Source organism: Ambystoma mexicanum, chromosome 6p (genome assembly GCF_040938575.1).
Source record: "Ambystoma mexicanum isolate Mex_15411 chromosome 6p, UKY_AmexF1_1, whole genome shotgun sequence".
Classification (NCBI taxonomy): Eukaryota; Metazoa; Chordata; class Amphibia; order Caudata; family Ambystomatidae; genus Ambystoma; species Ambystoma mexicanum.
The window spans coordinates 481,138,182-481,162,501 of NC_090935.1; the positions used below are offsets into that span (position 1 = coordinate 481,138,182).

Genomic DNA, 24,320 nt, shown 5'->3' on the forward strand with positions numbered 1-24,320 from the left:
ACACGAAAGTGATAATTGCCAGCTTCAAAAACCTTGAATGGGCCAGGGCAAAGAAAGTTCACACACTCGTCAGATATTCGTCTGTGTTCCAGGCTGGGACAATAGAAGTCCTGAGACACTAACCTGTCAAGTGGAAGGGGCAATAAAACCTTAACTTAAGCAAGGGAAACCCCCACCCAAATGACAGTTGGCAGCAGTGAAGGATGGAAAAGAAAATGGACTCGGGAACAAAGACTGCCATTTGGTCCCAAAGACTATTTCAGGGACTATTTCAGGAATACATTTTAAAGACTTCTATCTTTGCAGCAAGACTTTGAAAAATTGTAAAAATGTCAGTTCAAAAGTGATTTTTTTTTTTTGTATATGCTTTCTTTAGAGACCTGGTAGAACTCACTGACACATTGGGGAGAGAAAGGGCAAAGTATTGAGGATAAATCAAAGTATCAATGTTGTAAACATAACTTTTTGTACATACATCCCTGGGGATAATTCTCATCTGTGTATAAAGTTATGGAATTTTAGACCGAATCTTTAATGCTAAAAATTACTAAAATGTATCAGAAGGGCAAAACAAGGTCCCACAGACTTGAGGTTTGGACTGATATGTCCTGCACATATGTAACCTGTGTGCATAGCTTGCCAAGAGATTGCAAGGGCGTAAATGTATGGTTTTTGCCAAAATCAGATTTTCAGTAAAGAAAATGTAGGAGTTTTTGGACATTGTAAAACTCACCTCATAAACCTGGCACCATTCCGTTGGAAATCCAACCAGTTGAGAGCAAGGCGGAGACTAGCACCCCCTGCCCAATCCAAGTAGTTTGGGGGCGTGCTTGGTTAACCATGCCCAGCCTATACATTGATGTCATTATGCCCTATAAATAAGGGTCCCTGACAAGACTCTAGACACAATCTTCCTGATTTCCTGCACTGTGTTCCTGTACCAATCTCACCTTCCAGATCCAGAATCCAACTACAAGGCCAATCATTGCTGATCTTACTCCAGGGCCCACTGCAGCACCCAAGAAGTGCTGAACCCATTCCCAGCAAGTCCTCCAATATAAAAAAAAAACAATCTTCCATTAACCAGGAGAAAACTGTGGTACTTTTGGCATCCTGATCCAGCCTGGCTTGCTGCCACTCACTGCATGCGGCTGCAATCATGCTACCCTGATGGCCAATGGTATCCAGTGACCAGAAGTGCTACCCGGTAACCAGAACTGCCCAGCTGTCTGCCAGGTGCCCTGGCGTGTAGTGACCAGAACCGCTGACTGTCCAAAAATCCTAAACATCCTAAACTAAAGTAGACTGTGACCATCAATAGAAACCCATAAAATTCATTGTATGCCTTGCTTTGTCCTTTGTTCCCCTTTCTAAGCCATCCTATTCTGACCCAGATATCCTGTTAAAATGGTCGCCATTATTTGTGAAGCCCTGCCTTTGATTTAGAGTGCTAGCGCCATCTCTAGTAATCTGCCCTTGTGTAGTCCTAAGCTATTAGTCCTATTTCGACTGATCAGACTAGTGCCACCAGGGTTGGTCGCTGGGGTGTCGGGGTTGAAATCACTAATCAACCCTGACTGTGTTCCTCTTTGGTGGCCTAGCCTGAATAATCTAGTGTAGAGTAAAACTATTCTTGCCACAACTGATTTTTCTTTCCTTTTTCGCGCCTCCATTTACTCAAAGTGCACCTTCTTTGATCTTGCATAACTGATTCAATTTACCAGCTAGAAACTTCCTTTCACTTCCATAGTGTACTTGTGATCTATAGCTATCCCCCAAAACAAGAACCGCATTGCATCCAATATTTCACCCTTTTTTCAAAGAAACAGTTTTAGTAAATTTACACGGAAAACGGGAATATTTGCAAAGTTTACTTGTCATTTTGATTGCAAACTGTTTTAAATCTTACTCATTTTTCGAACTGTATGCTCTTGCTAATCCATTGCTTGCGATTGTTTGTACCTTTACATTGTTGCTTTAGTGAAGAATTGTATCTGCTTCACGGTTTTTACACACATTCATCAACTTTGCAGGGGGAAATCGTAACTTCTGTGCCATCTGTCCTGAAACAAAAGTGCTCCTATCCTGTTGTGCTGTGTATGTACTCCACTAAAGTCAAACTCAGTGCATTGCTCACATTCTCATTTGTAACCATCATACCATTTGGTGATTGCTGCCCTATATTAAAAAGTGTGTGATTTCTTTTGAATTTTAAATAAATATTGCATTTGACCAACCAGCCTGGTTCATGGTCCATTGTGACCCGGGGTATTTGAAAAGGGGGTGTGATGTGAGTGGTGTACCATCCCAAAATTGAATCCGCATAAATAAGGAGAAAAGCACCTTAGTTAGGCGCCACATACTAGGCCGAGACCACAATGAGCGTGTCGCCTGATTGAAATCCTTAAACCCTAACCTTTTTGTTTTTGCCACAACTTCAGTATTGCCATTTAAGTGTGAAAAGTGATGTATTCAGGTCCGCTGTGTCCTAACTATTGAAGACCCCTCAGGGTGTAGGAAAATCTGTGTGCCATCCCAAAAGGCTAGCTTACTTTATTAAACTGGAGGAGTGTATTGTTGAAGTGTATTTAAGTGTTGGATATTGCTCCTTTCTAAAGAAGGCTTATTTTAAAACTGACTGTTAAAATTATGATTTAATTATTTATTTTATCAAGAAACCATTCATAGCAAAGGTAGTGTGAATAGTTCTGTCTAATTTGAGTCGTTGATACATTTGCGAAATTAACACTTTTTTATTAAATGTCTTTTTTTTTTCAATTCACAGGTTGAACATGTGCTTCCTCTGTTGAAAAGGGGAGTTGGGATACATCACGGAGGATTGCTTCCCATTTTGAAGGAGACCATTGAAATTCTTTTTTCGGAAGGTTTGATTAAGGTATTTCAGTTTTTTCCATTAGAAGCTTAAATTGTTCATTCGAAGGGATTGTGTCCTCCGACGTATTCCTCATCTTAGATATCTCCTTCCAGCTCTGCTGGCCTCGGAATTTTTTTTTTTTCTAGAGGGCGCTGCGCGTCGACGTCCTCCGAGTCGACGTCCCTCGACAGCCGCCGTATCGACGTCATCCTGCCTATAAAGGCCGCGCGCAGCGTCCGTTGCTCAGTTCCGTTTTTCCGCGCTTACTCAGTGCCTCGGAATACCGTTGCTCGGTTCTTGGCAGATTAATCCTATTTACCTTGAGTTATTCGATCCATACTCTATGCCTTCCTCATCGGAACCGACAACTCCTCGATCCTGCTTCAAAAAATGCCGAGATTGTGGAAAAAAGATGTCACTGACTGACCCTCACAGAGTTTGTCTGTGGTGTTTGGGAGCTGAACACCATTGTTCGGAGTGCGAGGACTGTATGTCCATGACAGCTAAGGCCCTGAAGGAGCGTAGGGAAGCTGGAGAAAGGTAAGACTTTTAAACCTTCTTCGTCGACGAAGTCGAGACACTCGTCTCCTCGTCACCATTCGCGCTCCAGGTCTCGGAGTGGGTCCCATCACTCCTCGAGATCGAAGCACTCGAAGAGGAGACGTCGAAGATCCCCTTCTCTGTCTTCCTCTTCCTCTGTTTCGCCAAAAAGAATCCCTTGCCCCACGAAACATAGTTCCCGGGCTGAATGGGAGGAATTCCGCAAAAATATGATGAGCGTCTTCGAGAAAGCGGCCTCGACCCCCTCGAAGACTGCCGAGAGCGATGCTCTGGTCGAAAGACCCGAAGGTTATAAACACTGCGAGTCGCAGTACCCGGCGAAGGAAACCTCTCGAACCCTCGAGTAGGACTATGACCTCCAAACCTTCCTCGAAGGTTCTGTCGACGCCGTCGACGAGGGTTCCGTCGAGGTCGGTGTCTTCGACGCCGTTGTCGAAGGGACCTTCGACACATGGGTCTGTCGACTCGACGCCAGCTTCGACACCGGCGTCGACGCCAAGAAAAGTCACGGTCACGACACACCCAGTGACTATCCCCCAGGCCCTCAATGACGATGGCTTCGAGATTGTCGAGTAGAATCCCAATTCTGTCGAGGTCATCGAGGCCTCCGCCTTTGTTTTCGACGCCACGCTTGAAGCCGTCGGCGTCAACGACATCAACGTTTTCGAGGCCGATAATGACAAGTTCGGCACCCTCTGCCTTGGAAATGGGATTTACTCCCTTTATGAGTTCAGAACAATTGAGAACTATGTCCTCAATTTTGGAAGAGGGTGAATTGTCTGAACAGGAAGACACATTTGAGTTGCAGGGACCTGTAATCCCAATTAGAGAGGAATTTTCCTCTGAAGAACGCAGGTTAAAGGATCTTCATGATTCCTTACATGAGGCAAGTGGGTTAGACACTTCCCCTGAGGTGGAGTTTGCTAGGCCAGACCCGGGGGAGCATGCTGAAACCCCCTATAGAGCCATAATGGCCAGGATCACAGAGTTTATGGGGTGGTCTGCACCTTCACAATCTTTCCAACAAGATGACCTCACGGATATTCTTGATAAAGGCCCACAGGAGGATTCTGTGGTGCCTTTCCATAAAGCTCTTCAGAGGAAGATTATGATGAACTGGGAAACCCCAGATGTCGTCCCGGCAGTAAATAAAAGACTTTCTACAAAATACAGGGTATCCTCTACAGACCCGGAGTTTTTGTCAAAACACCCATCCCCAGAAAGTCTGGTGGTACAGGCAGCATCTTCTACCGATGTCAAGACGGCTTATCCTACCGTCCCACAGGACAGGGACGATAACAAATATGATGCTATGGCAAAGAAAGTTTTTTCGGCATGTAGCATGGCGTTAAAATCTGTGAATGCTACTTGCACCCTTGCTAGATTCAGCCATACACTTTGGGAGTGTGCTTCTACAGCGGCTGACTGCATCCTGGAGGGAGAAGAAAGGGAGGCGTTCCTGAATATCATACAGGACGGTAAAGACGCTATGCGAATCCCTCCAGATGGGCATTGATTCGGCTGACAGTATCAGCAGAGCAATGGCGGCAAGTACAACAACCAGGAGATTTGCTTGGTTGAGAAAGTCTGGTTTTGCCCCAGATGTGCAAGCCAGGCTCTTGAACATGCCATTCGATGACTCTTCTTTGTTTGGGAAAAAGGCAGATGACAGTTTAGAAAAAATTCAAAAGCAGCAGCAAAATCCCTAGGCGCTGCAATCCGTCACACCTTTTCATCCCACAGGAACCTCTGCGAGAGGCAAGTCCTTTCGCTTCTACTCCGCATTCGGAAGAGGTAGAGGACGACCGGCTCAAAGGGGACAAAGAAGAACTACCCGAGGTGGACGGGGTAGATATTCAAAGGCCGCAGCAACAGCAGGTGCCTCTTTACCATCGGCATCTGCATCAGCCGCCCCAAAACCACTCTGAGGACTTCCCTCACAGGACACCTGTAGGAGGCATGTTGACTCAACATCTGGCGGAATGGCAGGCTATCACGTCAGATGCTTGGGCATTGGAAACAGTTGCCCAAGGTTACTGCCTGCCTCTCCTACGCATACCTCAGAGTCATCCACCGGGGATCAGCTCTCAGAAAGCTCCAGATCCGCTCCTCTTGCAGGAAATTTTGGACCTGCTAGAGAAAGGTGCCATAGAACCGGTACCTGTAGCGGAGAGGAACAAGGGCTGGTACTCCCCTTACTTTCTCATTCCAAAGAAAGACAGAGGACTGAGACCCATCTTGGACTTGCGAGAATTGAACAAATTCCTCAGAAAAGACAAATTCAAGATGGTCACTCTTTCTCAGATCCTCCAGGCCCTTCAGTTCAGGACTGGTTGGTATCTCTGGACCTTCAGGACGCTTATTTCCATGTGCCTATCCATCTCAAACACAGGAAATACCTGAGGTTCGCAATTGGCAACTCTCACTATCAATTTCGAGTGCTGCCATTTGGGCTGACATCCGCCCCGAGGGTCTTCACCAAGTTAATGTCGGTAGTGGCGGCAAGTCTAAGGAGGGAAGGGATTCATGTCTACCCCTACCTGGACGATTGGTTGATCAGGGCTGTTTCTTCGGAACAAGCTCAGATCCAACTAAATCACGTGTGCCACTCCCTTCACAGACTGGGCTTCTCCCTCAATTTAAAGAAGTCACAAATGATACCATCGCAGAGACTCCAGTTCATAGGAGCGATCCTGGACACTTCCCTGGGAAAAGCCTCGCCACCAGAGGTGAGGGCTCAAGATATTCTACAGATGGTTACCAAGTTTCAAAATGCCCAACGTCTCCCAACCTTTGACTTTTTGAGGTTGCTAGGCCTCATGGCATCCTCCTAGTGCCAGAGGCTCGCCTGAGAATGAGATCCCTCCAGTGGGCACTGAGGACTCAGTGGTCACAATTGTCAGGGAGGATGACAGATCTTCTTCAGGTTCCCGACAGGGTGGCTCGAGACCTTCAGTGGTGGGCCTGTCAGGAGAACATTCTGAAAGGAGAACATTTTTGGCAACCCTGGCCGGAGATAACAGTAGTCACGGATGCCTCACTCACGGGGTGGGGAGCCCACGCCAACGACTTGACCATCAGCGGTCGTTGGTCTCCATCGGAGTCCAGACTACATATCAACCTGTTAGAGCTGAGAGCCATCAGACTTGTGCTGAAGGCGTTCCTGCCAGCTGTACAAGGGAAAAACGTCCTGATAATGACGGAGAACACAGTGGCCATGCATTACCTCAACAAAAGAGGAGGCGTAGGATCACTACCCCTGTGCAGAGAGGCGATGCAGCTCTGGTTTTGGGCAATCCAAGAAGGAATCTCTTTATCGGCAGTTCACCTAGCCGGAGAGAAGAACTTGACAGCGGACGCTCTGAGCAGGCAGAGCAGTCTCCCACGAGTGGGAACTAGCTCAGGAAGTCCTTCAAGAGATCTTCGCCCTTTGGGGAACCCCTCAGGTGGATCTGTTCGCCACCAGCGTCAACAGGAAATGCGATCTGTTCTGCTAAAGGGAATTTCCCCCGAGAGGAGCTCTGGGAGACGCGTTCATAGTGGACTGGGAGTTTCCGCTTCTGTACGCGTTCCCACCGGTCCCTGTCATTCCTCAAATGATCAGGAGGTTGAGAAGATTCCGGAGAACCATGATCCTAATTGCCCCGGATTGGGCCAGGAGAATGTGGTACCCGGACCTTCTAGACTTGTCCATCTGCCCTCCAATTCGACTTCCACTCAGAGAACCTACTCTCACAGAAGGGAGGTCAGGTTCTCCATCCAGACATCAAAACCCTCAACCTTCACGCTTGGCTTCTGAAAGGTTGAGGTACAAGGATTGGGACCTCCCTGATGATGATATGGAGGTGTTGCTTTCGGCAAGGAGGCCAGCAACAAAGTCTTTATACCGCTGCCGTTGGAACAGATTTTGCAGCTGGTGTAGAGAACAGAATATCGACCCTTTTTCATGTGGTACACCAATGGTTTTGTCCTTCCTTCTATATTTGGCGAATTCAGGCCTTCAAGTTGGCACCATTAAGGGCTATCTCGCAGCGCTATCCATCTTTAAGCGCACTGCGGAAGAACCATCCTATTTCAAATTACCCTTGGTAATACAGTTTCTAAAGGGGTTAACCAATGTTTATCCCCCAAGACCATTCCAAGTTCCCCTATGGGATTTTAACTTGATTTAAACTTAGTACTAACTTTCCTGATGGGCACACCTTTCGAACCTCTCCATTCTTGTTCGTTAAGATTCCTTACCCTTAAAACTGTTTTATTAATAGCACTTACATCTGCTAGAAGGGTGAGCGAATTACAAGCTCTTTCTTGTAAACCCCCTCACACAATATTTCACAAAGACAAAGTTGTCCTGCAAGTGAAGCCTAATTTCCTCCCAAAGGTGGTTTCTGAATTCCATATCACTCAGAAGATTACCCTACCATCTTTCTATCCTCCTCCTCACCCGGGGAAAGAGGAAGAGAGGTTACACAGGCTAGACCCTAGAAGGGCTTTAAGTTTTTACATCAGTAGACTAGCCAGGATAAGACAGGCAGACCAGCTGTTTGTAGGTTACGCAGGTCACAAGCTGGGGTTACCAATAACTAAGATCATTTCCAGATGGATCATTCTAGCCATTCTGGAATGTAATAAACTGGCAGGGAAAGAGCCCCCTCAAAACCTTAGGGCTCATTCGACCAGAGGTATTGCAGCTTCATCGGCCCTCAAAAGAGGCGTGCCGGTTAAAGACATCTGTGCGGCAGCTACATGGTCGTCTGTCCATACCTTTACACGTTTTTACAATTTGGATTCCTCCTCCAGTCAAGAGACTAGGTTTGGAAGGGCTGTACTGCATTCTATTCATCAATAGAAGACAGCGTGAAGTCAGTACTCCCTCCTCCAATAATAGAATACTGCTATGGGAGCCTATCTAAGATGAGGAATACGTCGGAGGACACAATCCCTTCGAAGAACAAGTTACTTCTTACCTTGTAACGTTCTTTCGGCGGGATGTTCCTCAGACGTATTCCTCATCGGCCCTCCCATGCATCCCCGCAGTTCTACTTCCCGTGTTGTTGCAGCTTACGCTCCTTCAGGGTGATTAGTCTAGTCCAGAAAGTATTATTGTGGGCTACAAAACGGAACTGAGCAACGGACGCTGCGCGCGGCCTTTATGGGCAGGATGACGTTGACGTCGATATGGCGGCTGTCGAGGGACATCGACTCGGAGGACGTCGACGCGCAGCGCCCTCTAGAAGAAGAAAAAAAAATTTCCGAGGCCAGCAGAGCTGGAAGGAGATATCTAAGATGAGGAATACGTCGGAGGAACATCCCGTCGAAAGAACGTAACTTGTTCTTCTCTACTACTCTTATATCTCATTTATTCCAACCGTTTTGTCTTGGTGGAGCCATGAATGTTGGCCACATTTCTTTTGGAAATGCATGTCTGTATCTTAGGGGTTGCTCGTGGATTTTGGGCAGTAGGCCAAAAAAACAGGTTTGTTGACCCAGTGTAAAGAATCTGGGTAATGACACATTTATGGTCTACTTAAGGTTTGACAGATTTTTAGTCCATTTTTAGAAATGAGAACCTAGTTTTGAGACCTTTTTGTTATGGCAGAATTTCATTTTTGGGATTCTGATACCCTACCGTTCTGGGTGCCCTAAAATAACTTGTTTTCCGGACTATTTGTGGCCACAGGAACTTCTGCTGCTGTGCCCCAGCGTCTGCAACTCTTTGTTTCGGGTGCTAAATTTAATGGCCATAAGGCTACCAGAGCAAGGGTACTTTTGAAGCACCCCATTTTGGTCCTAGGATGATGGTATCACAAAGTGTTGTGGAGTTGGCTAGTTACAAGTGATTTAATTTTGGCTACACCAGGGCTGGGTAGCCACCTTATCACATGTTTAGCCTAATGCACCTATGTTTTAGCCATTGGAATACAAATGCATTTTTAAGTCTTCTAGAATTCCCTTTTTACTGTTGGACGCTGTCAAGGATGGCAGTACAAACTCCTAGTCTTGGAAGGATGATTCAATTGACTTTATTTCACGAATTAAGAAATGTATAGCTTTTGTTTGGTGGTTAGGAAAGATTTACTTTTTACTGCATTCCTCCCATAGACTTCTATACAACACCCTTTCTTTTTTGCTTTATTTAGACTTCTGGCCTGACTTTTTGGAGGCAAGTAAAGCCTCCTGCTATGATTCCCTTGTCTTTTTGCTCATTCTTATGGGGAAACTGATCAGCAAAGTGTGGTTGGGATACTTTGTATCTTTTCCCGTGCTCTCTCACTATACTTACCGTTGATCTAATGTGAACTGTATAAACTGCACTTTCATGATTTAACTGCGAATGTATAACGTGTATTTCTCCTGTAACTAAGTTCTTAAGCAACCTTGTACTGTTTGCGCCCAGCTACCCCTTCGGGTTTGGTTTCTGCGCTATACCAAATAAACAAACAAACAAACAAACTTTTCTGTAGCAGCTTTTTGCTTTAATTTACAATGTGCCTAGGATGAGCTGGTGGCAGCGGGTATTTTTCGACTGTTTTAAACTTTACTCCTGCACTTTTGCATTTACTGCAAATGGCCACCGCTCGCTAGAAAGATGGCAGTGCCACAGGGTTTATGCTTGTCCTTTGGCCATGTTATTTGGCCTTCTTACTGCCTTCTCAGGTCCAGAATTGCCATATATGGAAGCACTTTCCCAGGGAAGCTGCTGCTTTTCCTGTGAGCCCCGATGTGTGGCCTGGAACTGACTGGTCCCAGTACATACCCAGGTGTCTGAATGTATGTTGCCGGGCAGATGTGTGAAGTGGCTTTTCCTGATTGGATATCCACTGCCAGGTTCAATGGTGCAGATCCTTAACATTGGAGTACCAGGGCGAGCTTCCAGTCCTTAACTTGGATTAAAGGGTTCCTATATCCATTCATCTGATCATTGGAGTTAAGTCCTCTCCATAGAAGAGAAGTCCGCTTAGGATCCAAGGATGACCCCTGCAGCTGACGAGCACCTACTCCATTGAAGTCCTGCTCCTCTGTCCTGATCTCAAGATGACCCAAGTCTGTGTTTTGAACCTTGGACCCATGGTAACAACCAGTCTCGACACCTGCTCGAGCCTCTGTGCCTTCTGAGCCTTCTTAAGTGACCAATTTGTGGACTGACTCAATTTCTGAAGGGTGTGTGTATTAGGGAGAATTATCAGAAATGTGCTTATTCCCTTCACCTTAGAGACCCCCAGCAATTTAGCTGGATTTTGAGGACTTTTTTTTTTCTTTGGAGAGTGTGAGCCTTTTTTCCCCACTTGCATGTATTTTGATATGTGTTTTACTCTTGTGTTCTTTGATTATGGCGTTTTACATAACTCCATAGGCATCATCTTTTTATTGTTGTCACACTGCACCTTTAGTGCAGTTGCACAGGGTTGTCCTTTGGACTTCCCAAATTTCAAATCCCTTCTCTGGGATGAACTACTGTTCCCCAGAGAATGTAAAGTTAAATAGACTTTACTAGTCATTTTAAATTCATAGACCCAGCACACACTATCTTATAGGGTGCTGGGGAGGTTACTTAGTATCCCCTATGTCTAAACACTCATTTAGCTGTCAAAAGCTACCCTTTCCTTTTGAAATGGCTGGTGACAGTAGTTTTACACGAACTACCATGATTTTTCCCGACCGCGAAGACCGGTAGCTAGCAATCGGGGCCGCCATGTTTTTTCATTATGGCGCCCAAGACCCCTCGGTAAAAACACTCATCATTTTTCCCCCGTTTCTTTGTGTAAAGGTCCTTCTGGTGTTTAACTCTGCCTGCCAAACCAGGTTTGGTCCCTTTGTTCGTGAGCCTTTGGCAGGCTTCAGGACTGAAGTCCGTCCATGGCGTCTGAGTGTCTGGGGTGGGCAGGAAGTGAGGGAGGTGCCCGAAACTCCCTGTGCTTGGTCTCCCAAGAGACCCAAATGCATTCTGGCATGATTGGCTGGCTGACTGTCCAGCCAGGACAGTCACCCTGCTGGGTAAGTGGCAGCTAGGCTGGAATGAATGGGAGAAAACTGTTTAAAAGGCAAGTCTCCAGGACTGGAAGGCAGTCGGCCACTGGAATGAAAGAACCAAAGACGAGATGGAAGAGGACAGCTGATGCAACCACTGGACCGTTGGTTTGCCCGGTGAAGCCCTGCTGCACCTCCGAATCGCCAGATCTCCATTCGACAGAGCAGCTCCTTTAAGGACGGCTTCTTCCTTTGAGTTGGTGGGACCAATCAGTTCAGAAGACACCTAGATACCATTCTCATTGCTGGTTGAAGTTTAGCCATGGAGAGGGAAACCGGTTTGTTTCTTGAAGCAACGGCTACTGAATCAAAATGACTAAATTTTGTTTGCTCCAACGACTATTCTGTGCAGGAGTCACCCGACGTCCTCCCTGTTGTGCCCACGACTGAGGCTCAGGAACAGCGAGATCTCCAGGAACTGCTAGGAACCAACGTCTTCAGCTGCATCTTTTTGCTTCACTTTAAGGTACTGTGCCATCCGGTTGAGAGATCCTAACTCTTGGGGTGAAAGCTTGTGAAACTTTCCCAACTTGCAGGCCTAATTAGCTTGTGACACAACATATCATTCGTTTTCGTCTAAACTACTTCTAGAAACTTTTACAAAGACTACTCCATCTGTACCAGAACTATGCGGTCTTATCCAAGAACGCTAGACTATTGACTTTAGCCTGGCCTATTGAATTGAACTGACCCTCCTGGTACATTGAACCTTTGCATTATCTAAAAAAAAGTGCTTTCTAACCCATTGTACAAACCTCTGCCTTTTTATTCCTATTTAAAAGTTCTGAAGTGCCATTTGCATCCTTTTCAGGGGAGCTCAAACTGTCCCTACAACTAAGTGTTTTGTACTGTAGTATATTGGTGTTTAATTTTGAGTTGATTTCTACTAGTGAATGTTTTCTAAATGATTGTGTAAATGTTTAAGTATGTTTTACCAAGAAACGTTGAGTGCAAGTGTCTTCTTGAACCATTGTGATTATACTTCTGTGCAACTTACTTTACTGCTCACATTCCCTCTTGAGATAAGCCTGGCTGCTCGTCTCGCTACCAAAAGTGTGTGGTACAGACTTGTACCAAAGGTTGGTTTTTACTTTCACCTGTAGTCCTAATTGTGTGTGGTGTTCCCAGAGGGTACTGCATGCAATTCTGCATAACAGTGCACAAAAGGTTGCACCACAGGTTGCAGCACAAAAGGTAGCAATCCTGCAGGTGCGACCTTCTGTGCACAGCCCTCGCCCCTTCCTTGTCAGGGGAGCCACCCCTGAGCCAGTACGTGGCTCTCTGCAAACCTCTCAACCCGCTTGCGCCCCTCGCCCACTTATCTGCTGCAGGCTATGGCCTCCAGCTCCTTGCTTCCTGGGTTCCTTCTGTGCTCTGCAGAGCACGTACCCAGAAGCCCAGCACAGCGTGCTTTTGTTCACAACCTTTTTTTTTTTGGTTTTATTGATTTTGAAACAAAAATAAAAAACAAAAAATGACAAGAGATTTAAGCGTTTCAATTGTTACAACTGTTAGCATATGTTTACATCAACGGAACAAAACTAAAGTTCATTATACACTTGATCGTTCTTGTGTTAGTTTCCGATCTCTAGTAGTAACAATCAGTATAACATCTTCCTTACCCTCCCCTCCCATGGTTGGGCAGACATCATTGCGGCATCATTTCTCTGTTGACATGTTCATAGCGAGTAATGTTCGGTTCACTATTGTGAGGTTTCCTTGATTCTTGGGTCATAACTGTCCTGTATTGAGAGTTTTTGGGATTCTTGGTTCAATTAAGATCCTGTAGTGTCTTCGGGTTGGGAGTTTGTCGTGTCGGAGAGGTGTTTGCCTCGAAAGTCCGACCATAAGGTCTCACATTGCGCTGCTTTGTTATGCAGGGATGCCGTGATCGGTTCCATTGTGTAAATGTTGGTTGACAAATTTATCCATTCCTTCTTACTTGGAACCTTTTTGGATTTCCACTTTGTTACTAGGAGTGCACGGGCTGCTAGTAGTAGGTGTGGGGCAAGACCCCTGAGTCTAGACCACTCATCCTCGTTATTTTCCATTCCGAAGAGAACCAAACGTGGATCAACGTCTCTTGGTATGCCAACTATGTCTTTAATCCATGCCAGGACTTCCTCCCAGAATAATTTAATGAGTGGGCAGCTCCACCACATGCCAATAGTCGGCAGTTTCTCCACATTCTTGACAACATCTCGGGCTCAGAGTTTGAAACATCTTGGACAATTTGAGTGGGTCGTATTGCCATCTTTGTAGGAGTTTGATGGCGTGTGATTTGTATTGGCTGGATAAGGACGTCTTAGATGCATTTTTGCATATCATTTCCCATTGTTCTGGGTCCATCTCCTATCCTAAATCCCTCCCCCATCTGCTTCCAAGATGTTCTGTGGACCCGGTGCCTGCTTCGATAAGTTCTTTGTACATAGCCGATATCAAACCCTTCATTTCAGACTTAGAATCCAAGAGTTGTTGGAATGGGGTGAGTTCTCTGCAGTTTTTCTTTCCATGCTGATTTTGTGAGGACTCCTTTTATCTGGATGTATTGGAAGGTGGATAATGGACCTATTCCTAGGGCTTCAGTTAAGTCTGGAAGAGTAATGAATTTGTCCTTCTGCTGGAGTTGCCCTACCCTTTCGAGTCCCGCCTCGTACCAGGATTGGAATCTTCCTACCTCAGGTATATGATCGTTTATACCAGGGGACCATAAATGGCTAAGTGGGGACGGCCAGGTGGTGATCTTTTTCATTGCCTTGCTTGGTTGCAAGATGTTCCAGATGGTACTCTGTATCGGGTGGCCCTTCATTTTCCATTGTATCCTTTTGTGAGGGGTCCATAGCCATTCTGACAGTTGCCGGCGTGAAGTAAGGGTTGTCCCTGTGGACCCATTGTGGGTGGTTGTGATCATGTAAGTGTGGGATAAGGATACGTAGTTGTGAGGCTTTGTAATATGCTCGCAGGTCGGGGAGACCTACTCCTCCTTTGTCCTTGAAGAGCGTCAGTGGTGTCGAATGCAATCCTCGCCTTCTTTCCCTGCCAAAGGAACCTAAGCATAAGTTTTTTAGCTTCATCAAAAAAAGCATTTGGTATCTCGATAGGTAACATATGGAAAGGGTATAAGAATCGGGGGAGGTATACCATTTTAATGGCGTTAATCGGCCCTAACCACGAAATCGTGAGTTTGTCTAACCTGTTCAGATCGGCCGAGAAGCTCTGGAGGAGGGGAGGAAAGTTGGCTTCATATAGGTCCTTTATGTTTTTGATGATCTGGATGCCCAAGTATTTAAAGGCAGAATGTTTGAGTTTGAGGCCTAAGGGCAAGAACTTAGTTTCGTTTTCCTCTTTCGTTCCTTGCAAAGGGAACAATATTGATTTAGTCTTGTTCACCTTAAACCTGGAGAGTTTGCCATATTCTTCTAATAGTTGGAGAGCATGGGGGACAGAAACAGAGGGGTTGGTAATGTGTAAAAGTATATCATCAGCATAGAGTGCTATCTTATATTCTTTTGTTCCCAATCGCATGCCCTCTATTCTGGGGTCGGCTTGTATTTTTTGGGCCAGGGGTTCTAGGGAGAGTGCAAAAGGTATAGCAGAGAGGGGGCACCTCTGTCTAGTACCACGTCCCATGTCAAACCATCTGGAATATTCCCCATTGACCAAGATAGACTCTGTTGGGGATGTGTATACTGCTTGTATCCCTTTCCTAAATCTCGGACCTATGCCCACCTTGTGAAGGACTGCCCTCAAGAATTCCCACTCAACTCTATCAAAGGCCTTTTCTGCATCTATTGACAGTAGGGCAGGGTCACTTGGTAGTTTTGGTGATGAGTGGATGAGATGTAGCGTTTTGCACATGGTGTCAGCCCCTTGCCTACCCAATATAAATCCGACTTGGTCATTGTGTATGGGGTGAGGGATCAGTCCTTCCAATCGAGCGGCTAATACCCTGGTGTAAATTTTCGCATCCAAGTTGAGCAATGAAATTGGGCGGTATGAACCACAAAGTTTGGGGTTCCTTCCCTCCTTTGGGATCACTGTTATGAGCGCCTTCGTAAAGTAGTCGGGGGCTGTCCCTGTTTCTAATACCTCATTAAAGAGCTCTGTCAGGAATGGTGTTGATCGCTGAAGGTTTTTATAAAACTCAGCGGTATAACCGTCCTCTCCGGGGGATTTGCCTACAGTTAGTCTTTTAATTGCCTCTTGGACCTCAGGTTCGGATATCAGAGATTCTAAGAGCTCAGTTTCGGGGCACGAGATTTTGGGCATATCTGTATGGGAAAGATGGTGTTCTGTATCTGGTTGCCCTGGAGTCACTTCCAAGGTGTACAACGCCTCGTAGAAGTTGGCAAAACTCTCTGGGATAGTGTGGGGGGTTGGGGGGGTACGTAGGGTTTTCTTAAATTATCTTTCACTTTCCGTTCTGCCCTTTGTTCCCCGAGTCTGGCTGCCAATAGCGCGTCGGCCTTGTCCCCCTTCTCGTAGAATTTGTTTGAGGAATCGGAGTTTACGCACAATTTGCTCGTGCTCCAATAGTCTGAGTTCTTCCCTTTTATGTTGTGCTATGTTGATGTTGTTGCGGTCCGTGCCCAGGTATTCCCTGTTCTCACTTTCCAGTTGGCATATTTCGGACCCAAGTCTGTGGTCAATGATCTTTCTCTTTTTTTTGGTAGATCCTTCTCGTATCAGGATGCCTCTCCAGGTGGCTTTACCCGCCTCCCATATTGTCTGCTTGGAGACTTCCCCATTGTTATTCAGTTTGAAGTATTCCTCAATTTCAGTTGCCATTTCAATTTTAAATACTGAATCTTTCAACAGGCTTTCATTACAGCGCCACTTCCCTCCTGAAACAGGCAAGTCTGTCCACCTTATATCTGATAGGACCATGTCATGGTATGACCATGTTATCGGAACTATTTCAGATAGTGTTGTGGTGTCGGAGGTCCTTGGTGAGGTACAGGTAATCAATCCTAGTGAATGTTTTGTGCGGATTGGAGTAAAATGTGTATCCTCTTTCATCAGGATGTTTAATTCTCCACACATCTTGCAGGTCATATGTCTCCATGGCTTCTTATCTCAGGGTTGCCTGGTTCCCAGTCTTTGTTATTGGAGGAGACTTTAACCAGTGGGCAGACCCGACCAACCTGGCCGGATGCCTCCAACATTATTTTGGGTATTGTCTTTTCTAGGAACTTGGCTTGTCCTGCATTGGGGGAGTATATTACCGCAACTGTTACTTTGACCTTTGCGATTGTCCCAGATACCAAGAGTCCGCCCGCTTACATCGGACCAGGTCTTATCCACTTCAAAGTTGATTCCTTCATTGATCAAGATTCCGAATCTGCCTTTTCTGAGTGGGCCCGAGCCCCGGAATTCCTTTCCCCTTCTTTTTCCAAGTATTCCTCTCTCCTCCCCCTTGGCAAACTTTGTTTCTTGTAGAAGGAGAATGTCTATTTGAGATCTGCGGAATTCCCTTGCCACTAGTGATCTCTTGGTCGGCGAGTTGAGGCCTTTCACGTTAAGTGTTCCTATCCTTAGGGACTCCTCACCCTTCTGTTCTTCAATTGGTGCCATTATCAGAGTATTTCGTTTGTAGATTCGAGACTCGTCTCAAGTGAGTATATTGGTCATAAGGGCTCACGTTGTCTTGAGTGATACTTTGTGTTGCCGATAATGCTTCATCCTCTGTATATTTCTTGTCTGCCCAACCCCCCCACCCTCCACCCTTCCCACATTGACGGCATCGTGCGGACCCAGATAAAGACTGTGGTCCTGCATCGAACCACCTTTAGGGACCGTCGCTTTGGGTCCCCAAAATTATAACATCTTGATTGAGCGCCCATTTACCCCCCACCATTGTTTACATGGTCCGAATTTCTTTTGAGCCTAGACATCCTTACACAGTTCGGGCCACGGACATATGTATTAGAGTATATGTCGTCTTACCAGTGTTGTGGATCATCAGTTCTCCCCCCTGGGGGGGTATTACCTCTCCGAAATTTCTTCGATCCCTTGACACGTTTCCTTCTGGGGCCGTGTATACGCAATCCTCTTTCTTCGTGACGCGGATCTCCCCGATCGTGTCCCTCTGCGCTTGATCCAAGGAGGTCAGAGATGTACGTCTTGATCTCCGACTCTGAGCTTAGCTTAATTTTGTTTCCGTCGTATTCAAAGGACAGAGAGAAGGGGTACCCCCACCTGTATCTTATGTTCTTTTCTTTCAGATGTTTGGTGATAGGCCCGCACATGCGTCGAAGTGCCAGGCTGGTATATCGAGTTTTGGGATCCTTGGAGGGTAATTGAGTTGCTTCCTCTCCGCTTTCTCGAGGATTTGTGTTTTGTCCTGAAAGCGGTGAACTCGAGCAAGGACAGATCTTGGTCCGCCTGTGCGCCCTCCGGCTCTGTGTATCCTCTTTCTTAGGTTCGTCAACTGCATCGTCGGCGACTAAGAGTTTGATGATGTCGTGCAGGGTATTCTTCAGATCGCTCTCCGTCTCCCCTTCTCGTTCCGGGATTCTGAAAATCCTCAGATTGTTCCGCCTCTCTCGGTTTTCCAAGTCATCAAGCTTGAGTTTGAAGCTCTCCTCTCGTTGCTCCAGTTCAGTCATCCGCTGGTCAGTTGCGTTTCAAGAGTTTCTATGGAAGCTAGGTTGTTCTCGACCCCTTCGAGCCTCTCCTCCATGGTATCTAGGTAATCTTGGTTGGATAATCTTGTCAATTTTGGAGCCAATGCTGGCGCCCATGTTCTTTATTTCGCCCAGCAAGGTGGCAATGTCCCCTTTGGTAGCTGCGGATTCACTTCCCGAGGGATTTGGGTTCGCCATGGTATGGGCACAGTTTTCTGAAGTCGAGACGTAGGAGAATGTGCCTAGTTTCTCCCTATGTCGATTGGTTTTCCCAAAACTCCTTGGTGTCACCAATGATGTTCGATGGGGAGATGGAGTCAGGGGCAGAGGAGGCACATGGCCCTGGGTCGGGGGCCCTACCCTCTGCACTCCGACGTCGGCGTTCTCTGTAAATTAGGTGTTGGGAGAGATGTCTGTTGTGTGTTTGATATGCCAAGGGTACGGGCGGTTCAGTACTGCGTATGGGTTACCCGGGGTGCCCTTTAGGCAGCGTTCAGGTCCGGCGACGCTTTGGGGATGTTTTCCTCTTGTGCAAGGTGAAACATTCAGGCCGAGGGGGGACCAAACCGCCGCTGCGTGGTGGTGGCGCCGTTGTTCATGGGGTAGATGGGATGGGCCTACCGTCTCCCCGCTCAGCGCTGTCTCGGGGCCTAGGCCGATCCCGCTCTTCGGAGGCTCTGCCGGCTCGACCGAGGCTGTCCCGTCCCCTTTGCGGCGAGGAACGTCGCCGGGAGTGTGAATTCCGTGGCCGGGGTTCAGGGTCTTTCAGGTTTTCTCTGTTCGGCAGGCCTAGGGTCCGCTTCCGACAGTTGCGCCGTTCCCTGCGAGCGGGCCGCGGAGCCGTTATGTGTGACGTCTTTTTGAGGAATGTATATCTCTGGTTTGCAGGGGGCGTTTTTCGATAGGGTTTTCAACCGAACGGAGGGGGGGGTCCTCTGCTGGCGGCACACAGACGTAGAATCTTGGGGGGGGTGGCGTCAAAGTGGGGGCTCAATCCCTCCTAGGGACGCAAAGTCAGGCCACATCCACGCGCCCCCTGGTGGCCAGTTCGTTCACAGCCTTTTGAGACCTGGGTTTTTCGGGTACACTCTATGCAGACTGCGACTGGAACTGACCAGCTCTCATGGTCTACCTCGTTGCAGCTGCCAACATTCTGTCATGGTTTTATGATACAGGACACTCAAGCCAGGGACTCCTTCCCTGACGATGAATGTGGCGTACAATAAAGAGCTTTTAATAATTTTTTTTTAAAAACACTTTATTTTTGGATCAGAGGCATACAAGTATATCAAAACAGTTCAGAACCAGTAAATTAACATTCTTAATCAACCTCCCTCTCTTTCTGATATTAACCAACAATAGACGAAGCGTCTTAACCTCTGAAAGTTCTTCATTTTCCATTTTGTAATTCCCCAACCTCTTTCCCCTTCTGTCTTCCCGTTCCCTCCCCCCTCCCTGCTTTAACTAACACTTCAAAATACCCTAACACCTTACAGAGATCAACATATGAAAGGGTTCCGTTTAGGGTTAGTCCTGAGTTCATTCCTCCGTGCTGTTATTCCTCATATGACATGTATACTCCTGAGAAGCAGGGGTTTAAAAAAGAGGGCCTCTCTATCGCACACACACTCGTGGAACGGGGACCAGGTCGCCAGAAATTTTTGATATTTTCCAGCCGTAAGTGCACAGATTTTCTCCATGGCCATCACTCCCCAGATCATGACCCACCACCATGCCACTATGGGGCCCTCATTTTTCCAATTTTGCGCCAAGGTCATCTTTGCAGCCGTTAGCAAATGAGTAATGAGAGTGGCGGTCGCCCCGGACAGTGCATATTTGCCCTTGATCGGGACACCTAATAAGATAGTTTTCGGGGACATCGGAAGGTCCACACCTGTAATATATTTAATGTGGACCAGAATCTCCTTCCAATAGACCGTTGCCTTGGGGCATGACCACCACATGTGGATTAAGTCCCCTCTCTCTCTCCAGTTTCTCCAGCAGAACAGTGAGTAGGTCTTGGTGATCTTATGTAAACTGTGTGGGGGCATATACCACCTAAAGCACATTTTATAGGCAGATTCTTTAATCGTGGTGCATCTGGAGGCACCATGCGCTCGTGACCATATTTTGCACCACTCTTCTTCCGTTATGGATTCTTGCAAGTCTCTTTCCCAGTTCACTTGATATAGGAGGCGATCTGACGTTTGGGAGTTTGAAAGAAGTTTATAGTTTGGTGATCCCTTTTTTGGTCTGGCTCTCCTGTAAGGTTAGTTCCAAGCCGGATGGTGATCATGTGCCCGCTCTTTTCACCATGGGTTGAGTTAGCCAATGTCTGATTTGCAAGTACCTGTATTGCTCCCTTTCTCCTATACCAAACTTCTGCTGGCAGTCCATGAAGTGCAGTGGGGAGCCATCTCTGTACATCTCTGCCAAAGTCAGGGTCCCCTGCTTCATTCCATCCCTCCCTGTCTTTGCCTCGAAGGCCCGGAGTAAATTCCGGGTTATGTAGTAAAGGTGAATATGGGCCCAGACCCAGTGGGATATGTTTCTGTTTCCTGGCTATATCCCAGCTCTGCATGGACCCTTTTGTGGATTCCAGGAGGGCACCGCCACCTTCTGTGTTTAGCTTTCAGACCTAGGAGTGATATCGGAGGGGTGGTCGTGACTGATTGTTCTATTCTGCACCATCCTTTGTGATGATCGACATTGGCCCATCGCAGCATAGGGGCTAGGTGTGCTGCCAATATGTATCTGCCCACGTCTGGTATTCCGAGGCCTCCCAAGAGCAGGAGTCGCATTAGGATACCCTTCTGGATCCTTGGCCTCTTGCCTTGCCATATGAATTTAACGATTGCTTTCTGCAGTTCTTTGATCTTGACTGGTGGGATGGACACCGGGATTGAGCTTAACGCATAAAGTAGGCGTGGGAGTATGGTCACTTTTACTGCCGTGATGCGGGCAAACCACGATAATTCCTGGGATTCACATTTGAGCATGTCTTCTTGTAATTGCTTCCATAAGGGAGTGATGTTCGCCTGGAAAGGTTTACTTGGTTCTGTGGTTAGCCGTATTCCCAGGTAGTCAAGGGAGTCTTTTGCCCATGTCAATGGGTATGATTGCTCTAGCCTTGTTATAGTTTCCCTCTTCCCCGTTATATTCATTCTCCAGCATGGGGTCTGGCATGGATTCACATGCTCATGAATATTCCCCGTCGTCAGGCTGGGAATCCTCGGTAAAGAAAAAACCAGTATCAGTTTCGTTTCTGATCTGACTTTCGTAGTAATAACCAATCACTGGTCTCTGCGTCATACTGACCACAGCCAATGACTCCCCTCTACCTAAGCACCGCCTCTGGCAGCCATCTTCAGATTTTTACCGCACGTTCATGTGTTGGGATCCTCGTGCTATTGCTCTCGAGCGTTAGTGCTATTTTTTCACGTTTTTTCTCAAAACTTCTTTTTTTTTCGGTCAAAAGAGCCTCAAGCTCCACCGACTCTCCATCCGATCAACGGGGACCCGTGTCGGATTCGTCTGCGCCCCTTAAGGGTGAAGATTTCGTCGAGCTACGCTTTTGGAGGACTCCAGAAGTTTCTCAGGCCCGGACATGGCCCAGGAGAAGGGAAGCTCGACGCCCGGAAAGCTGTTCAGGGTCTGCAGAACGTCTTTAAGGAGGATGAACACTCCTTTTGCCTCTACTGCTTACATGAGGACAAGACGCACGTGGAGAAGGACTGTGCGTTTTGCGGCAATATGTCGGAGCGGACCATGAAGGACCGCCATCAACGTCTCGCCAACTGGCTGGAAGGGAAGAGCCCGTCAGGCGAGAAGAAGCGGAAGAAATCCGAGCGGTCTTCTAAGACCTTTGAGGACGCCCCGGCGACGGGGGTCCAACACAAGGCCAAGCACCGCGAGTCCGCTGGCACCGGGAGCGCCGAACGGTCGGGCTCTACGGGCGCCAGGCAGGGCGCACCCTCCCCGGCACCTTCAGCCACGAGCCAACGCTCTGGGTCGGGTAAGAGGAAGGGCGAGCACCCGGCGAAGCTCCTGGAGAGGCCACGGTCGAGCTCGAAGGCCCCATCGGAGGGGGAGCGAGGCAGTGTTCCCCCCCCCCCCCCCCTCAAGGATAAGGCGGTGAGCGCACCTAAGGTGGTGAAGGCCTTAATCCATCCGGCCAAGCCCTCTATCGATACGGTCGCGGCGGCCCTGGCTCAGCCTGTGGAGGCTACACCAGTGGTGGCGACCTCGGGGCTCGGAGTCTCCCTGCCACCTCGGAGGGAGTCCTCTTTTGTGCCCATCGATAGGACCCCCGTGAAACCCCTGGCGGGGAAGAAAAAGGGGGGCAGGGCGTCGTCGTAGATTCGGCCTCAACCTCGGAGGAAGAGCTGATTGAGGTCTTAAGCCACGGCCTTGGCGTGGAAGAAGACCGGCCCGTCGGGATGGATCCCGACGCAGGTGACGACGACATCGTCGACGGTGCCAACGGGGCTCCTGATCGCCCGTCGGATTCCCCTCTGCCAGTGCCGCAAGACAACTCGGCGGCCATTTTGTTGGCTATACAGTCCTTATGTTCAGAGATAAGGACGAGACTACCGTTGCCGACGGAGGAACCTCTCCCGGCGGGGGATCCTGAACCGGGACCTTCGGGTGCTCCCCCTCCCAAGAAAAGGAGGATTCACCCTCCACCTCCTTTTCAGCCGTCGCGCCCCGTCCAGACCTCCTCCCCGTCCACCCGAGGGGATGATACGGGGACTGACACGGCAGCGACGGGTACGGACGACGAGGTATACGACGAGGATCTACCGTCGTCACCTCCCACCAGGGTTTCTCCGCCCGACGAGATTGGATCGTTCCACTCCATGATCGCCAGGGAATCCGAGCTTTTCCAACTCTGCCCTGAGGAGAAGAAAAAGGAAGGATTCCTTTATCAACGGCGCGAGGCCAAGAGGAAGACGGTCCTCGCGGTGCCTCTACTGGACGACATTTGGGATGAGGGCCTCGCCCTCCTCAAGAACCCTTCCACGACGCCAGCTAGAAGAGACCGGTACGAGAAGAAGTACCGGGTCCCGGACGCGGCCCCCCTGTGCCTCCGGGCGCAGCCTACCCCGGACTCCGTCGTCTCCGCGGCGGCCAGGAAGAAAGCGGGGGGTGCGGCCTCCACATCGACTTCCCCACCGGACGGCGAGGGAAAGAAATTGGACGCTATGGGACGCAGGGTCATCTCGTCGGCAGCGACGACTATTAAAGCGGCCAACGCCTTGGCTATCGTGGCCCGCTACGACAGGAAGTTATGGTACAAACTGGCTCCCCTGCTGGACTTCCTACCGGACGACAAGAGGGCGGATGCCCTGGAGATCCTACAGGAAGGCGAGGTGGCGTCGGACCACGCCATCACTATTGCGACGGACATCGCCGACACTGGGTTTCGCCAGTTGGGCAACGGCGTGTGCCTTAGGCGGCGTGGATGGCTCAAGGCTACGGACTTCCGTCAAGACGTACAGACCAGAGTCCTGGACATGCCGTTCGATGGGAACAACCGGTTTGGGAAAACAGTGGACGATTCCCTTCAGGCCATTAAAGCGGACACTGAGATGGCCTGGGCCCTCGGGGTTCTGCAGCAACGACGGACGCCCTTTCGGAGCAGCGGAGGCAAGGGCGCCTCCAAAGGTTCCGGCGGCGGTATCTCCACCTACCGTCAAGCGGCCCGCTCGTCGTCTCAGGAGGCCTACAGAGGACGAGGCAAGTCTGGCGGACCCCGCCGTCGTCGCCAAGGAGGTCAAGGCGGCAAAGCCTCGTTGAAACAGGATTGAACCGGCCGTGGGGTCGGGGCCCCCACCGAAACACCCTGGTGGGAGGCCGGCTGGCGAGCTTCGTCAGCGTGTGGGAGTCCATCTCCACCGACCGTTGGGTGCTGGACGCCTTAGCCCGGGGCCACGCGCTCGAGTTTCAAAGAAGGTGCCCGCGCGTCCCCCCGTGGCCAGGAAAGAGCTTCACGTCCCTCAGCTTCTCCTGGAGGTAAAAGCGATGCTCAGGAAGGGCGTCATCGAACTCGTCCCAAAGAGGCTTCGGGGCTCCGGAGTTTACTCGAGATGCTTCCTCATGAAGAAGACGGGAGGATGGCGCCCCATCCTAGACCTGCGACGTCTGAACAAGTTCATCAAGGCGCAGAAGTTCCGGATGGTCACCCTCCAGCACGTCCTGGGGCAGCTGGAGGAAGGAGACTTCCTGTC

The 24,320-nt window shown here is 48.5% G+C and overlaps 1 protein-coding gene across 2 annotated transcripts in view; it reads left to right on the forward strand.

Moving 5' to 3' along the window:
* The window catches only part of MTREX (Mtr4 exosome RNA helicase), a 1,095,475-nt gene that overhangs the window by 386,858 nt on the left and 684,297 nt on the right, over window positions 1–24,320 (forward strand). For both annotated transcript variants that reach the window (XM_069627280.1, XM_069627281.1), the window contains exon 13: window positions 2,786–2,896. In XM_069627280.1, coding sequence (XP_069483381.1) covers window positions 2,786–2,896 — 111 coding nt within the window. The remainder of the gene's footprint in view (window positions 1–2,785; window positions 2,897–24,320) is intronic.